Here is a 16298-nt window from a genome sequence, read left to right as displayed (position 1 = left end):
TTCAAAATTTTTAGGCATTGAGATTTCACAAAAAGAAAACGGAATTGGTTTATCTCAAACTCATTACATTGAAACTTTAATGAAAAAATATGGTTTAGAAAAATGTAAGAAAACAAATATTCCCATAACTAAAGGTGAAGATAGATGTTTTAATCCTACTGATGATTTAGTAGATCAAACTGATTATCAGGAAATCGTCGGTGAACTTTTATATTTAGCAAATAGAACCCGACCTGATATTGCTTTTGTAACTAGTTATTTATCACAATTTAATAAACGTCCTGAAAAAAGGCATTATGTTTTGGCTAAAAGAGTTTTGAAATATTTGAACGGTTCAAAAGATAGAGTCTTGTTTTATAGTAAAGAATTTGGTTTTTTAAGCTGTAGTGCAAGTTGGGGCAATGCAGAAGGAGGAAAATCTTTTTCAGGTTGTGTAATTATGATAGGTAATTCTCTTATAACATGGAAAAGTAGAAAGCAAAGATGTGTAGGACTTTCAACATGTGAAGCTGAATTATTTGCTGCAGCTGACACAGCTCGAGAACTTACGTGGATAATAAATATGTTAAATGAACTGAACTGTAAAAAATTTATTAATGCTCCTGTTACTATATTTTCTGACAGCCAAGCAGCTATTGACTGGTTGAATAATGGTAAATCTTCTAACAAAACCAGGCATGTAAACCTTAAATTTCATTTTGTGAGAGATATGATTGAAGATAAAATATTGAAAACTGTTTATAAGAATACTAATGATAATATTTCTGATTTTTCAACTAAAGCTGTAACTTCTGAGAAGTTAATTTTTTCTTTGGAAAAAAATAAGTTTAATTTGAAATTTATGTTAAGAGAATTAATATTTTTTATGTGTATATTGTTATATGTGTTAAAAAGTAAAATCCTTCTCGCAGGGGGAGATTGTTGTCATTCCCTGGGAAGGATAGCTACGAAGTCTTTTTCTTTTAATACCGCCAGATGGCGTTCTTTTTAAATTTGTATGTGTTTGTTTGCTTTTTGTTAATAAACTTTTACTTTCTGTCTGAATCTCGATCCACGGACTACAGTTTTCATATTTTGTAATCTGGCAATCTTTCTGCGAAAACATTTTTAAATCATTCTTGAAAAATAACTGTCCATGTAAGTTGTTATGATTTTGCTACTCGCTTTATAGTCCCCCCTTTTTAATGATTTTTATTTTTATTTTATTTTTTCTTTTTATTTTATTTTATTATCTGTTTTTACATGTTATATTTACTTTTTATGATCTATTTTTACGTAGTTATTTTATAAAAAAAAAAAAAAATTTTTTTTGAGTGCTCCTCACACTATTGTATTAATATATTTTGCTTTGGCTTTATTGATACAATATCAGAAAGCACTCTGTTTTGCGGATATAATCGTGTGGGCTGAAGAAAAGATTATATCTTTTTTTTTCCGGCTTTTTTTCCGGTTTTTTAATTAACATTTCACATTTTTTTTTTTTTTTTAAATAAAATATTGTTTGTTGTTTTTTTTTTTTTTTTGCTTATTATTTCCCACCCCCTTTTTTTCATATGTCTATAATTTTTCTTTGTTTTATTCTTCATTTTGAACTTATCTAATGAGTGCTGTTTACTTGCAGCTTAAGCGCAATAAATGTTACTTATTGTTTTTCTTAACTTTCTTAGTGTTTTCCTGTATTTATATATATATATATATATATATATATATATATATATATATATATATATATATATATATATATATATATATATATATACAGTCAAACCCCACGATAGTGAACCTTCATGGGACCGAAATTTCGGTTCACTATAACCGGGAGTTCATTATATCCGTTCCGCAAACAATTTTAACTAATGTTTCCGAGCTCCTTCTTTTCATTATACATTATTTAAATAAATGACTAATAAAATGAAATACAAAAACGACTGAAAAATAATACGTAGTAACAAAAAATGTGTTAACTTGCTTTCATTTTTTATTACTCTTCGTCTTGTGTACAAAACAAAAAAAAATTATTAATCTTTAGCTGATACGGGGAAAAATTTGTCCATATATCTGTCTGGATAGGCCTTTATTTAGGGATGGAAAAGTGTGATAAAAGGAGCAAAAAAAAATGCTTATTGCTACATTCCACTCTATAGATGGTTTTAAAAATCAGTATACGTGTTTATTCTGAAGTAGACATTTCAAAATTATTTTTTGAAAAAATCAGTCGAATACAGAAAAAGTTCATAATATCCAACTTCCTCTCTTTTTTAGTTCACTATATCCACGAAAAATATCATTATCCATCTATAGCAGGACACCGGACGGAACATTTCGTTCACTATATCCGGGAGTTCACTATAAACCGTGTTCACTATAGCAGGGCTTGAATGTATATATATTGCATTGTTTTTCTCAGTTCAATTTTATAATTAAAAATATCTTTTTTTAACCTCTTATTTCTCGAATTCCAAACTTTACAAAACATTTTCTCATTAAAAGACTCCTTTAGAATAGTTTATTGATTCATTTTTTTTATCTTTTCCAAAAGAAGTTGTTTTTAAAAATTTCCATGAGCCTGTCATGTATTATTTTTGACATTCTGAAAGCAAGCTGTGTATACGCAACATATTCCAAACCTTTTGTTCGTTTTCAATAGCTCGCGTTGGCAAACTCCACTCCGCTCTTTTCGGGAGCAATTACATATCACGCAACATCTATTATACCAATAATACTTTATACGCTCCTTTTCAAAAAAAATAAATAAATAAATTACCATGTTGATGTTTCATGTTCCTTTAAAACATTAATGACTATAATTTCTTTGAAGCAGAAAATAGTGAATTTGCTATTCAAAGAAAACACAAATTTTTGGGCTCCTAGAAAAGGGAAACAAGTTCCGTTGATTAATGACGAAACATTATCTTTAAAAAAAAACACAGCTGATATTTTTACATTGCCGAATAATTTTCCCACGAAAATTATAGTTTATTCCCTCACGTCTCATTTTTGAATTGCATGAAGAACCATTACTAGATGATATAATGATATTCGCTTCGATCATTGATTCAACGTTGTGTGTGACTTAAATTATCCCACGGAATGTTTTTTTTTAGATAACAAGTACGAAGAAACTCACTTTTTTGCGAAATGTTTCCTGGAAGGCTACTGAAATGCAAATTGCTCCGTTGTTGGTATTTGTAATTATTAGTATTGTTTATTTTCACGTCAATATTATTTTTTTTAGGACAAGTAAATAAATATTTAAGATAATTTGCAAGATAATGCCAAGGAAATGTATATTTTATTCTTTGTTCGTCCTTTTAAAGAAGACACTTTGCATGTAGAAAAAAGTAGAGAAAAAAATGAAAGAATATTCTGCAGAAAGTATACGAATGGTTAAATACCATTTGCTCAATGTCACAAAAATGATTAATGAGTTGAAAAATAATTTAAGTATCGGAACGACATAAAAATGCTTGATTTGTTGAATTCTGCTTAGGGAACCAGAAATTTTCCCTAATTAATTTTTAAAATTATTTACCAAATTAATCAATAGATGAAAGTGACCACCCTTTGCTGCAATAGCGTGAGTCACCCTGAGAATAAAATTAAAAGATTTATGTGCAACCATTTCACATCAAATGGTTAAAAAGGCAGCAGAGAACATTAATTTATTTCCAATAAGTAGGTAGCGCTATATATTTACAAACCTTGTAACTAATTTTTGAACCTAGAAATAACAGATAGCTAGTTTCCTAAACCGAATGAAGCAGACCTTAATATTTTTACGGAACACCAGGTATTATTTTAATTGCTTGATTAAATTTGATAACTTTGATTTTAACTGTCCTGCAGCAAATAATAGTATAATTTATTTTATAATTATTATAATTTATTTTCAGAGATGAGGAGAGTTTTCTTTTGTCATTACTCGTTTTTGTAGAGGTCATCTGACAAACAAAAGCAATGTTAAGGTTTTCCCTACATGTTCTAAAAGTACTACCTATCTGGTTACACTCGACAATATTCTCAACTACCTTGGTCTTTCTAAAGGAGATCTCTTCGTAAATCCGCTCTACGTGCTTGATATGCCCAGAGGTGCTTGTGCCATGGACTTAATTTACTTACTAACTTACTCTTCGGCCCTACAGTTCATGAAGGGCCTAGGCCTTGTTTACCATCAAGCCATCTTTTTTTAGGGAGTCTGACCTTTCTCTTTCCCTTTAGGTTCTCTTTATATATTTTCTTTGTTCTTTTTCCTCCCTTATTCAATCCAGATGTCCGAGCCATTGTATTCTTTTTTATTTTCATTAAATTTGCTATGTTTTTTTTCTTTATAACGTTTACTTCTCTCTAAATTACTCCTAATTTTCCAAAAATCTCTATCTTTGATTGGTCCATGTATTTTCCTGACAATCTTTCTCTCTAAAGTCATAAGTATATTTTCTTCATCCTGAGTGGTAGTTCCTGTACTTCATAGTATTTGATGTCGCTGTGCTAACAATTGAGTGCCAACAAAAACACAAATTCTTCGTAGTCAGCGTATACGATAAATTCACAAATTGAAAAATTTGCTATTGGTCTGATTACATACTCCAGCGCAAAAGTGGACTCAACATGACATTTCCTTAACTGTAAACCTGACCGAAAGCGTTACGAACGACCCTGTTTCGGTTAGAGTCAGCACTCAAAACGTTGATTTATTCTTTAGAAGATGAAGCACAGTTTGTCCAGTTTTTGAAACATTGAATCGGTTTATAAACTTACACAAGTCTTAACTATATTATTCTCTTGATAAAATCAATAATTTTTATAATTCTTTTGATAAAAAAAATTAAATTCAAGAATTGAACAACAACAAGGTCAGAGTACAGTTTTTTTTTTGTTATGACTTATATATTAGGTGGACTGGATCGGAAAGCAATGCCGTTTTGGTGCATTTGATATTTGTTATCGAAAACTTTTATTTTTAATCAATAATGTATTCACCCTCGCTAGCAACAACCTTTCAATGCCGGATTGAAAAAGAATCGAAATGAATTGAAAAAAATTAATTAGTTTCTAAGAGTAACAAATATTTAATGATGCGCCGAAGCAACATTACTTTCCGTTCCACCTGATATATATATATATATATATATCAGGTGGTATCAGGTGGTATATATATATATATATATATATATATATATATATATATATATATATATATATATATACATATATATATATATATATATATATATATATATATATATATATATATATACATATATATATATATATATATATATATATATATATATATATATATATATATATATATATATATATATATATATATATATATATATATATATATATATATATATATATATATATATATATATATATATTTTGGTGCATTTATATTTGTTATCGAAAACTTTTATTTTTAATCAATAATGTATTCACCCTCGCTAGCAACAACCTTTCAATGCCGGATTGAAAAAGAATCGAAATGAATTGAAAAAAATTAATTAGTTTCTAAGAGTAACAAATATTTAATGATGCGCCGAAGCAACATTACTTTCCGTTCCACCTGATATATATATATATATATATATCAGGTGGTATCAGGTGGTATATATATATATATATATATATATATATATATATATATATATATATATATATATATATATATATATATATATATATATATATATATATACATATATATATATATATATATATATATATATATATATATATATATATATATATATATATATATATATATATATATATATATATATATATATATATATATATATATATATATATATATATATATATATATATATATATATATATATATATATATATATATATATATATATATATATATAAAATTAACATGCACGGGTTCAGACTTTGAACCGCTCTTCTAATTAAATTATTGGGACCATCATACTGCTCAGATAACGCTTTTAACTATATTTTAGGGGATTGGGCTCAGAATCCAACGGGAAAAAATATGTTTATTCAGCGAAATTATGTTTTTTGTATCCGATTTTTCGGAACTTACAGCGCACTATTTAATTGGCATGTTTGAAATCATCTCCTTGAACCGTTAAGATTGAGTCGTAGAACATTAGATCGTGAGAGAATTAGATCATAATTTATTCAGGGTAATCCGCCTTTTTTTCTGAGCTTTGTATATAATATTTCTAAAGCCAGTATTGTAAAAATCAGTCCCAAATTAAATAAAAAAATAAATAAATGAGTTTTCAAAAGATGCTTTCAAAAGATGCTTTTCTATATGAATCTTGCAATAAATATGAAAATATCACTTCAAAAAAATACATTTGGTTTTTTTGTTATAATTTGATATTTAATATATATTAGCAATATGAGAAAACATTTGAGGAAAGCTAAATACATCAGATTTTTATAGTATATACGATAGATATTTGGAAATTTGTGGTTTGAAGACAATAGATTCTGAGCACGCATTGAAACGAATATCGAAAAAAGTTAATGCTGCTTCCTTATTAATATTATTTTATAAAAGGCTTTGGGCTATTGGATTTCTTTAGGTTATTAAATATCTTTCTTAGATTGTCTACTGACATATCCTATACAAATATTTACCCACATGCAAAGCGTTTCAATGAAGCGATGTGGAAGTGAAAACCGTTGCCATCCTCTACCTAAATATCAAAATCTCATTCATGATCTTCTTCCGTCATCTTAATTGCCTGAGGGGTGTATCCACAGAAAGTATTCTATAAGAATAGTTGAGTGCAAGCTAAGACAAGTCGAGACAAGTCTGTAAGCGACCTAAAAGATAACGTTAAATTTAAAAGCTATGTCTCAAGAATATTTCTGCAATTCTAAGTGCAGATAAGAGTTCAAGCATTATTTAAAGGCATCAAACAACACTCTGCAGCTGAAATTAAGAAAACTCTGGTTTTGTCTTCAGCTATCAGTCTCATTCAGTTTAGTCCATCACTTCAGACTTGTTTTCTCTAAATACAAACACTTGTGTTGCTAATATTTTGAAAAACTAAAATTTTTGAACTCTGTGAAATTGGTTCAAAGTTCACTCAGAATATAAGAATCTTGAACCAAAGTTGCATTCAAAGTTACTGCAATCTCAATAAGTTTTTAAGATGATATGTGTTTTCGTTCAAACTGAACCATAATATCATGTATTAAAATTCAAAAAGGATAAGCTTAAGGATTAGCAAAAAAAATCACGATCGTTAATATTTATCGTGATTATCTACCACTGAAGATTATTGATAATTGATAATTAATTGATTAATTGCTAATTAGTTAGTCAATTATTTGAAAAAATCGAATTGGTTCCCGCATTTAATTATTATTTAAAGATATGATTAATTATTTAGATAAAACATTAGCAATTAATTAAAGAAAAAATATTTATTAAATAAATAAAAATTTATTAAAGAAAAATAATTGCTTAAAGAAAATTTATCAATTAATTAAATTGAAGAATTAGTTTAAATTTACGAATTAGTTATCACAATGCGTTATTGTGGTTAAAAAACGTGATGCACAATAAGTGTACATAATAGTGATACACCAGAATGAAAATGCTGGAAAATATAATTATTGGCATCATCAATTTTTTAAGACGTATAAAGCTTCATCTATCGCTTAAATCTGGCACAGAATCAAATATAAAAATGAACTAAAATACTAATTATTAACTAAAGAAAAATCTATTAATTAAAGATTGATTAAAGAAAAATGTAATTAAAGAATTTGAATTAGATTAAAATTACAAATTAGTTCTCACGATATGTAATTAGGGTTAAATAACGTGATGAACAAGTGTACATAATAGTGGTGCTCAACTATAAAAACACTAGAAAATTTAATTATTCGCATTATCAATTAATTATTGGCACAATCAATATAAAACTAGATCTGGTACATAAAACTCTATTGAACACAAAAATTAAAGCTAACTGAAACATTAATAATAAATTTAAATAAATAAAAATGAATTACTTAAAAAATAATTGAGAAAAACGTAATTAATTAAAGATATTAAAGAACAAGTTAAAATTTCCGATTTAGTTATCACAATATGTTATTGCAATTAAGTAACATGATGCATAAGTGAAGATAATAGCGATGTACAGCTATGAAAATGCTCGAAAATATAATTATTGACATTATAACTTTTAAGACACATAAAACTAGATCTGGCACATAAAACTCTATCTTACTAAACCATACATTCTTTTTATTAGACGCTGTGTAGTTGTATCCGGTGATATGACAAAAAATGTCAGGTCATATCAGTTAGGTGATATGATAGCCTCCATCCTTACTCAGCAATCAGTGTCATAATTCTTTTTAAATATTTTCCAGCTTTCTTTTACGCCACCACTTTTATGAGGTTTATGGATGGATTGCAAGTTTGTGTCTTAGTTTTTTGTTCATAACGCATTACTCAAGAAGAAAAAGAATATAAACTTAACTAAGCACAGAGTATGCATCAAAAACTTAACTTATATTAAACATTTTTCTCTTATTGCATATATAATATGTTAATAAAGAAAAATTTCTATATTTAATCGTCCACACTTTAATAAATTCTTATGATAACTTTAAGTGGATGCAAAAATTAAAACTACTAGCATATATATATTTAAAATAAACTTTAAAAAACATATTTGTGAATTCTAAACTTATCATTGGAGAACGAGAGTGTATTTTTTTCACTTGCTATAAATAAAATATTTGTTTTACCAACATTTAAAATTAATAAACCTTTTACATTCTATAGAACTAGTTCAAAGTTGCAATTAGTTCCTTGAACAACAATACCATGCAAATTTATAACAGCTTTAATAAATTGCCCACTGAGAAAAAAAGTAAGGTCAAAATTACCAGAACAGGGTAAAATTTACCGTGTTTCTGGCTCTATGGGAATACCAAAAAGCACTGAAGTTTTTACCGTAACGATTTTGTAATGAATTTGGTAAAATTAAAAATAAAGCATTGTCTTATACTATGCGTTAAAAGTTGATAAATGTAGTAAAATTAGGTAATTTAATCATGATACTTTAAAGCATGACATAAAAATTATTTATTCTGTTAAATTTACTTTTCAGTTTTGCATTTTGATTAAATGTGAAGTAATAAAGATTATTATTTGGAAAAATCAGGATTTTCGGTAAACCGTTACTATATGAACGGGAACTGTTACAATATGAATCGTTCAAATTTTGCACATTTTGTTTTTATTACTTAAATGTCTTTAACATACAGTAAGGTAGTTTTCTCCGTGCTGCAATGAAATGCGTTTTCTTTCACACTAAATCTCAAAATCTGGCATCAAAAGCCAAGTAGTTTTAGTTTTTTTCAGAAAGAATAGTAGCTCTACCTTTCGTTTTCGTTCAATTAATTTTAATTATAGAGACTTTTTGTAAAAAAAAAATATTTAATCTTTTTATTTGCGCATCTTAAAAGCATTAAATTGGTTATACATTAAAAGTTATGACTTACAACTCAATTTGAATGTGTAAAATATCATTTTTGCCACCAGCACCTAACATTATAGCTGAATACAAAAGGTTAATTTTTAATGTAATTAAAAGCGTGTTAAATACGTAGTGCATATAAATGTTGCCAAATATGAAGGTAACTTGAATTACGAACTATATCTTGTCATTAATCTTTTCTTATTTTCACAATTTATCACAAAAATTAGTTTACTTGTCCCTAATAAACCCACACCAACTTCGTAAGCTACAATTAAGCCCTAGTAAACCCCCCCATACTATGAACGTTAATGAAATGACCAATGATTATCCACATATTGCTTAAAAAAATAGAATCTATAACTCCTTCCCCTTCATATACTAGTGAAATATATTAAGTATTAAGACTAATAACTTTAAAATAAAATAATTTTTGTGAGGAATGAAACAAACGGCATGGCTATTGTAAAAGCTATAAAATTTTTATGCTGAAATTTTGAAGTTTAGTTACAAAAAATGCTCAGAGATGTCACTGTACTCAATGCAGAATTCTGAACAAACATTTACTGTATTTGAAATAAACATATGGTTATTCTTTTCATTCCTCTATCACCCTTTACTAAGATTTTTAGTTTCGAAATAAGTCAATCTTCCACTGGACAATTGGAATGTCATGTGTACTATCAAAGTATGTTTAGTAGTTTGTGTAAATACTGTGAAGATTAATTTCATTAATATTACCCATTTAGTATTGTTTAAACTTGATTGCGCTTAAAAATTTCTGAAAAATGATTTATAATATAATTTTACTTGGTTCTACACTATAGTAGTAGTAGTAGTTCATTTACGTCGCACTAGAGCTGCACAAGCTGTTATTGGCGACGGTCTGGGAAGCATCCCTGAGGATGATCCGAAGACATGCCATCACAATTTTGATCCTCTGCAGAGGGGATCTGCACAATAGTTGAAGTAAATTAGAAAGTAGTATGTTTTGAAAGAGAAAACTGAAAAAAAGCTTTCTTCAAAAAATAAATGTTTCATTTATTTGTTCGCGTCAATGGTTGTTACTCTTAGTAAATATTGTTAACTTTTGAAAAAAATGATGTTCGAATGTATATCATTATTTTCAGGTGACTGCGAAACACACCGGAAAGAACAAAAAGGACCCGTCTTCAGAACGGAACCTCTATCAAGAGTAGAATTTTCAAACAGCAGCGGTACTGAGCTTCGATGCAGTGCCGATGGAGCACCCTTCCCTCGCCTTATCTGGCAAACTAAGAATGGTGAGAGTGCCCGAGATGTTACTGGTCTGAGATTCACAAGGTCTGATGGCACTCTGGTATTTCCGCCATTTTCGAGAAATGACTATCGTCAAGATGTTCACGATTCTGTTTACCAGTGTGTAGCAATGAACAACGTCGGTTCCATACTAAGCAGAGAGGTTCATGTCAAAGGAGGTGAGATTTTTAATATGTTATGTAGTTACCTAAAACACCTCTCTTTACGTAAAAAATTATGTGAAACGTATTCGCTTTTCCTTACAACAGCTTGATATAAATTTTAAAACCGAAACATTTACGAACGAGAAAGAAAAGGAAGAGTTACTGTAGTATGGTATTTAAAATTTAACTGAGGGTACTGAGAGGTTGGTAACTCCACACCTACAGAATGGATTCAAAAGAATTTTCAAATTTATATTTTGCGAAAAATATTTAGACTGTAAAATTATTTGACCCTTCTCCAATCAATAAAATAACAATACAAACTAGCGTAAATTAAATTTTCAAATCTGCACAATTCATAATAATTTTATAATTTTTTTATGATTAAAATTTTTTATACAGTCAGAATTTATTATAGTATTTCCAGAAATTCTCAAACAGCTAGTTATTTCAAAAGAATTTTTTAGTCAGCCTGCTTTGTGTATTTCAGCAAATATTCGCTATTTATATATTTTTATATTTTTTTCTAATATTTATATCTAATATTTTTTTTAAATATACATTTATATAAATCAGAATATTTAATTAGCATTTCTTGAGATAAAAAGATATTCAAAAATAAAATTAATTGAGCTTACACAGAGTAATCAATTGTAATAATTCACACAGAATAGTATGAGTAATTATTAAATCTGCGTATTTTTTATTCAGTCTGTATTTCAATATCGCGTTTCAGAGCAAAGATAATCATTTAAATAAGAAAAAATAATTTCACCTTTGCCTGTTTGGGTTATCGAATTCAGACACAAAAAGTAATCAAGTTTACAAGGTATAGATACTGACAATATTAATTTAAATAGAATATTACGAGCAATTATTAGATATGCATATTTTTATTTATTCTGTCAGAATTTCACTAATTCATTTCGAAGCATTCATTAAAAGGTAATTAATTTGAAAAAAATAATTCACTCATAATAATCCACTGATACAAATGCAAATCCAGACAAAAAAAATGACTCAGACAAAAATGACTATATTTACTGAGCTGACTTAGTAAATATACTGATACTAGTAATTCGTACAAAATAATTTGGGTAATTATCAACTGTGAATAGTTTTTATTCATTTAAAATTTCATGATCGCATTACAGAGCATTCATTAAAAAGCTAATACTAGAAAAAGTAATTAAGAAATAATCAATTAGAAAATAACTAATTTCTACTAAGGCTGTTTTGAGTGTCTTATTGAATTCCGAGAAAAAGTAGTTGAGTTTACCCAGCGAAGATACTGATAATAATAATTCACGGAGAATATTCTGAGTAATTATAAAATAGGAATATTTTTTACACATTTGGAATTTCACTGTCGCATTTCAGAGCATTCATTAAAAGCTAATACTAAAAAAAGTAATTAAAAGATAATCAATTAGAAAATAACTAATTTCTACTAAGGCTGCTTTGAGTGCCTTATTGAATTCCGAAAAAAGTAGTTGAGCTTACCCAGCGAAGATACTGATAATAATAATTCACGGAGAATATTCTGAGTAATTATAAAATGCGCATATTTTTTACACATTTGGAATTTCACTGTCGCATTTCACAGCATTCATTAAAAGCTAATATTAAAAAAAGTAATTAAAAGATAATCAATTAGAAAATAACTAATTTCTACTAAGGCTGCTTTGAGTGCCTTATTGAATTCCGAAAAAAGTAGTTGAGTTTACCCAGTGAAGATACTGATAATAATAATTCACGGAGAATATTCTGAGTAATTATAAAATGCGCATATTTTTTACACATTTGGAATTTCACTGTCGCATTTCAGAGCATTCATTAAAAGCTAATACTAAAAAAAGTAATTAAAAGATAATCATTTAGAAAATAACTAATTTCTACTAAGGCTGTTTTGAGTGCCTTATTGAATTCCGAAAAAAGTAGTTGAGTTTACCCAGCGAAGATACTGATAATAATAATTCACGGAGAATATTCTGAGTAATTATAAAATGCGCATATTTTTTACACATTTGAAATTTCACTGTCGCATTTCAGAGCATTCATTAAAAGCTAATACTAAAAAAAGTAATTAAAAGATAATCATTTAGAAAATAACTAATTTCTACTAAGGCTGTTTTGAGTGCCTTATTGAATTCCGAAAAAAGTAGTTGTGTTTACCCAGCGAAGATACTGATAATAATAATTCACGGAGAATATTCTGAGTAATTATAAAATGCGCATATTTTTTACACATTTGAAATTTCACTGTCGCATTTCAGAGCATTCATTAAAAGCTAATACTAAAAAAAGTAATTAAAAGATAATCATTTAGAAAATAACTAATTTCTACTAAGGCTGTTTTGAGTGCCTTATCGAATTTAAACAAAAGTTAATTGTTGAGTTTACCCAGTGCAAGTACTGATAATAATAATTCGCACAGAATATTCAGAGTTATTATCAAATGTGCATATTTTTTATAAATTTAGAATTTAGTTATAGCATTTCAGAACATTCACTAATAAGTAATTTAGATAAGAAAAAGTAATTATATTAACGATGAACGGAATTTAGAAAAAAATTGAGCTTACCTACCGCAAATACTAATAATAATAATTCGCACAAAATTTTATAAGCTATTACTAAAAGCTTGAATAGTTGCTTACACAGCCTGAAATTCATTATCATATAACTAATGACTCATTATTTGGTAATTATTTAGTTAAGAACAATTAATTAATAGTTGATATTCACATTCAGTTTAAAAATCCTTGTTAAATATTCACTATAAAATTCAAAATCCCTGTTAAATATTCACAATATTGATGTTTTTGGAATCAAAATTTAATCATAATGATAATATATTATTTGAATGTATTTAGCTTAAAAAAGGCAATAATTCTGACAACAACAACAAAAAAAACCCTCTCCAGTCAAATGATATTAATCTCGAATAACTGTTCAAATGTTCAAATGGAACTTAAAAATTGTTCAAATGTTCATATCTTTCATATAAATTTAAAATTCCATTAATAAATTTCAGTGTTTTCATTAAATAATAATTATATAGTTAAGGAAGTTATTAAAATTTAATTTCCAGTTAGATTGTTGTACACTTTAGCAAATATTTACATTTTCTGAAATATTAGAAGCAATATTTCATTGTCGTGTTTCTTAGATTAAGAGATAGAGAAAATGTTCAGAACTAGAAAGTTAATTAACTTTTTCCATTCAAGATATTAATAATAAAAGGAACCCACGTAGCTTAAGATTGTTAAGTCTTACATAAACTTATCACAAAAACAAATATAATAATAAGAAAATTCTCTCTCTAGAAATAATAATTAATTCTGCTTAAAAAAGTTCTTAAAATATTTAGTTCAAAGCCTGTATTTATCAGAACGTATTGGAATTTATCAGCTAATATTTCATTTATTGTAACGAATAAATACGATTAATGTCTTTTTCATATATCTTTTCGCTAGCGTAGCAGAATAAATCTCATTTTCATGATTTTAAAGAAATAACAATATCTTCCCATTAATATCTCCCACAATTCACAAAATTCAATCTCTATTTCTTAATATGCATGTAACAGAATTCTTTTATAATTCCAAATGATCTTTAAAATATTCATATACAGGAAAAACAAATTAAATTATTCTAAAGAAAATGTTTTAAAGAAAAAAAAATATCGAAGGTTATATTAATAAGATCTAGCAAACTTTCTTTTTAAAGCATGCAATACAACGATTCATCTTCCATCGCAAACAAAAGTACGGTTATTTCTAAGGGTTATTTCGAAAATGAGGTAAAGAAAATTGGAAATAATAAATCATTTTTAGAAAGAAAAATCCTTTTCTCCCAGCTCTGAAAGAAAATTGTGTTATATTTTCAATATTTAAGCAAGCGATTTACGCCCGAGAATCAATTATACAGTTAATTAAATATTTTCAAAAAGTAAAACAATCTCGTTTCAAATTTCCATGAGCATGAATTTCGAATCTGCTTTCTACTAATCTTCGTAAGAATTAATAGTAAAAATATAAATTACTTCTGATGAATATTATAATCATTTTCACTCATGCAAGTGTTATTAATATAGAATCTGATGTGAAATTAATTCGAGAGTTATAAAGATTCGATTTAAGAAATAGTTAGTATTCAGTATAACTAGAACTGCATTCAAAGTTTAATATTCAGTTCTGCTTGATTTTTATCGCTTTGGAATCAAACTCATTCTATTTTCACTAACTTTACTTCTAATTTTAATTTGATATAAACAATGCATTTTTAAATAAGTTTATGTCACGCTTATTATTTCTAATTTATATTAGTTAATGCGGTTATAAACTGTTTTTCGAACTTTAATTAGATGATCCTTGTATGTGATCAGCATTCAATTGAGATTCTATTGATTTTCATTATGGAATATCTGAGAATTATGTAGAATATAACAGAATAGAACTGCATATGAATGAATTTTAATTAGATTATTCTTGTATGTGATCAATATACAATTTAGATTCGATTACTTTTTATAGTGACATAAATTTTATTTCATTGTACAAGTGATGAAATATAGAATAATTACAACTTATCTAAAGTAGTCTTTAATACGATGAGACAAAGAAACTACTTGTTATAAACACAGGCCATTTTAAAAACACTTTTTAATGTATAGTTCAGAAATATTATTTCTAAAGAAGAAATTGTTTCCACTTTGGGTGCCGTAAATGAATATTTTAGTTAGGAAGAGATATCGATATCGATACTATTCCGATATCGAAGTATGACAAATCACATTACAGGAAATTCGGATGTAATAAAAAGCAAAACAAGTCTGATTGAAGATTAAAATTGTCTCGATGATCGTCTTGCAACTAATATTAGTTTCTTCTAGAAATCCAGCTGGTTCTCATGTTTCGTACTGCAACGTTCTTCAGTAGTAATTTTTGAAATATCGAGCACGTTTTTTTTCGTAGTTATTGATTTGTGACTCCTAATGTCTCACGTTGCTTCTTTTTCTCCCTTTTTTAACAAAAGAGATTAAAAAACATAGGTTTAAGACTGCTTTTACGAAACACTTTCTACACGGTTTAGTTACAGTTTTCATTTTATTCGTATGCAAAACTTCTATTTTAAATGTATTGTTTAAGTACGTATTTTATAAAGCCACTATGACAAAATTCGATTTCATTTAATTCTATCAAAATATCTGTCAGCGGATATCGAAAAAAAGATTTATTTCAACAATAATTGTATATTTTAATTGCATTAATATAAAATTTTAAAAGTGGATTTAAATTGCAAACCTTAAAAAAATTTATCTACAGAAACTCTTTTTTTAAACTTAAAAGCAGTCAAA

General features: G+C 27.1%; 1 protein-coding gene across 2 annotated transcripts in view; it reads left to right on the top strand.

Moving 5' to 3' along the window:
• The window catches only part of LOC107449454 (cell adhesion molecule Dscam1), a 168217-nt gene that overhangs the window by 61384 nt on the left and 90535 nt on the right, over window positions 1-16298 (top strand). For both annotated transcript variants that reach the window (XM_087159005.1, XM_087159004.1), the window contains exon 2: window positions 10625-10951. In XM_087159005.1, coding sequence (XP_087015131.1) covers window positions 10625-10951 — 327 coding nt within the window. The remainder of the gene's footprint in view (window positions 1-10624; window positions 10952-16298) is intronic.

The sequence above is a fragment of the Parasteatoda tepidariorum genome, chromosome 3 (genome assembly GCF_982258835.1).
Source record: "Parasteatoda tepidariorum strain Cologne lab strain chromosome 3, Ptep-v5.0, whole genome shotgun sequence".
NCBI classification, from domain to species: domain Eukaryota; kingdom Metazoa; phylum Arthropoda; class Arachnida; order Araneae; family Theridiidae; genus Parasteatoda; species Parasteatoda tepidariorum.
This window is presented reverse-complemented; position numbering and strand designations above follow the sequence as displayed.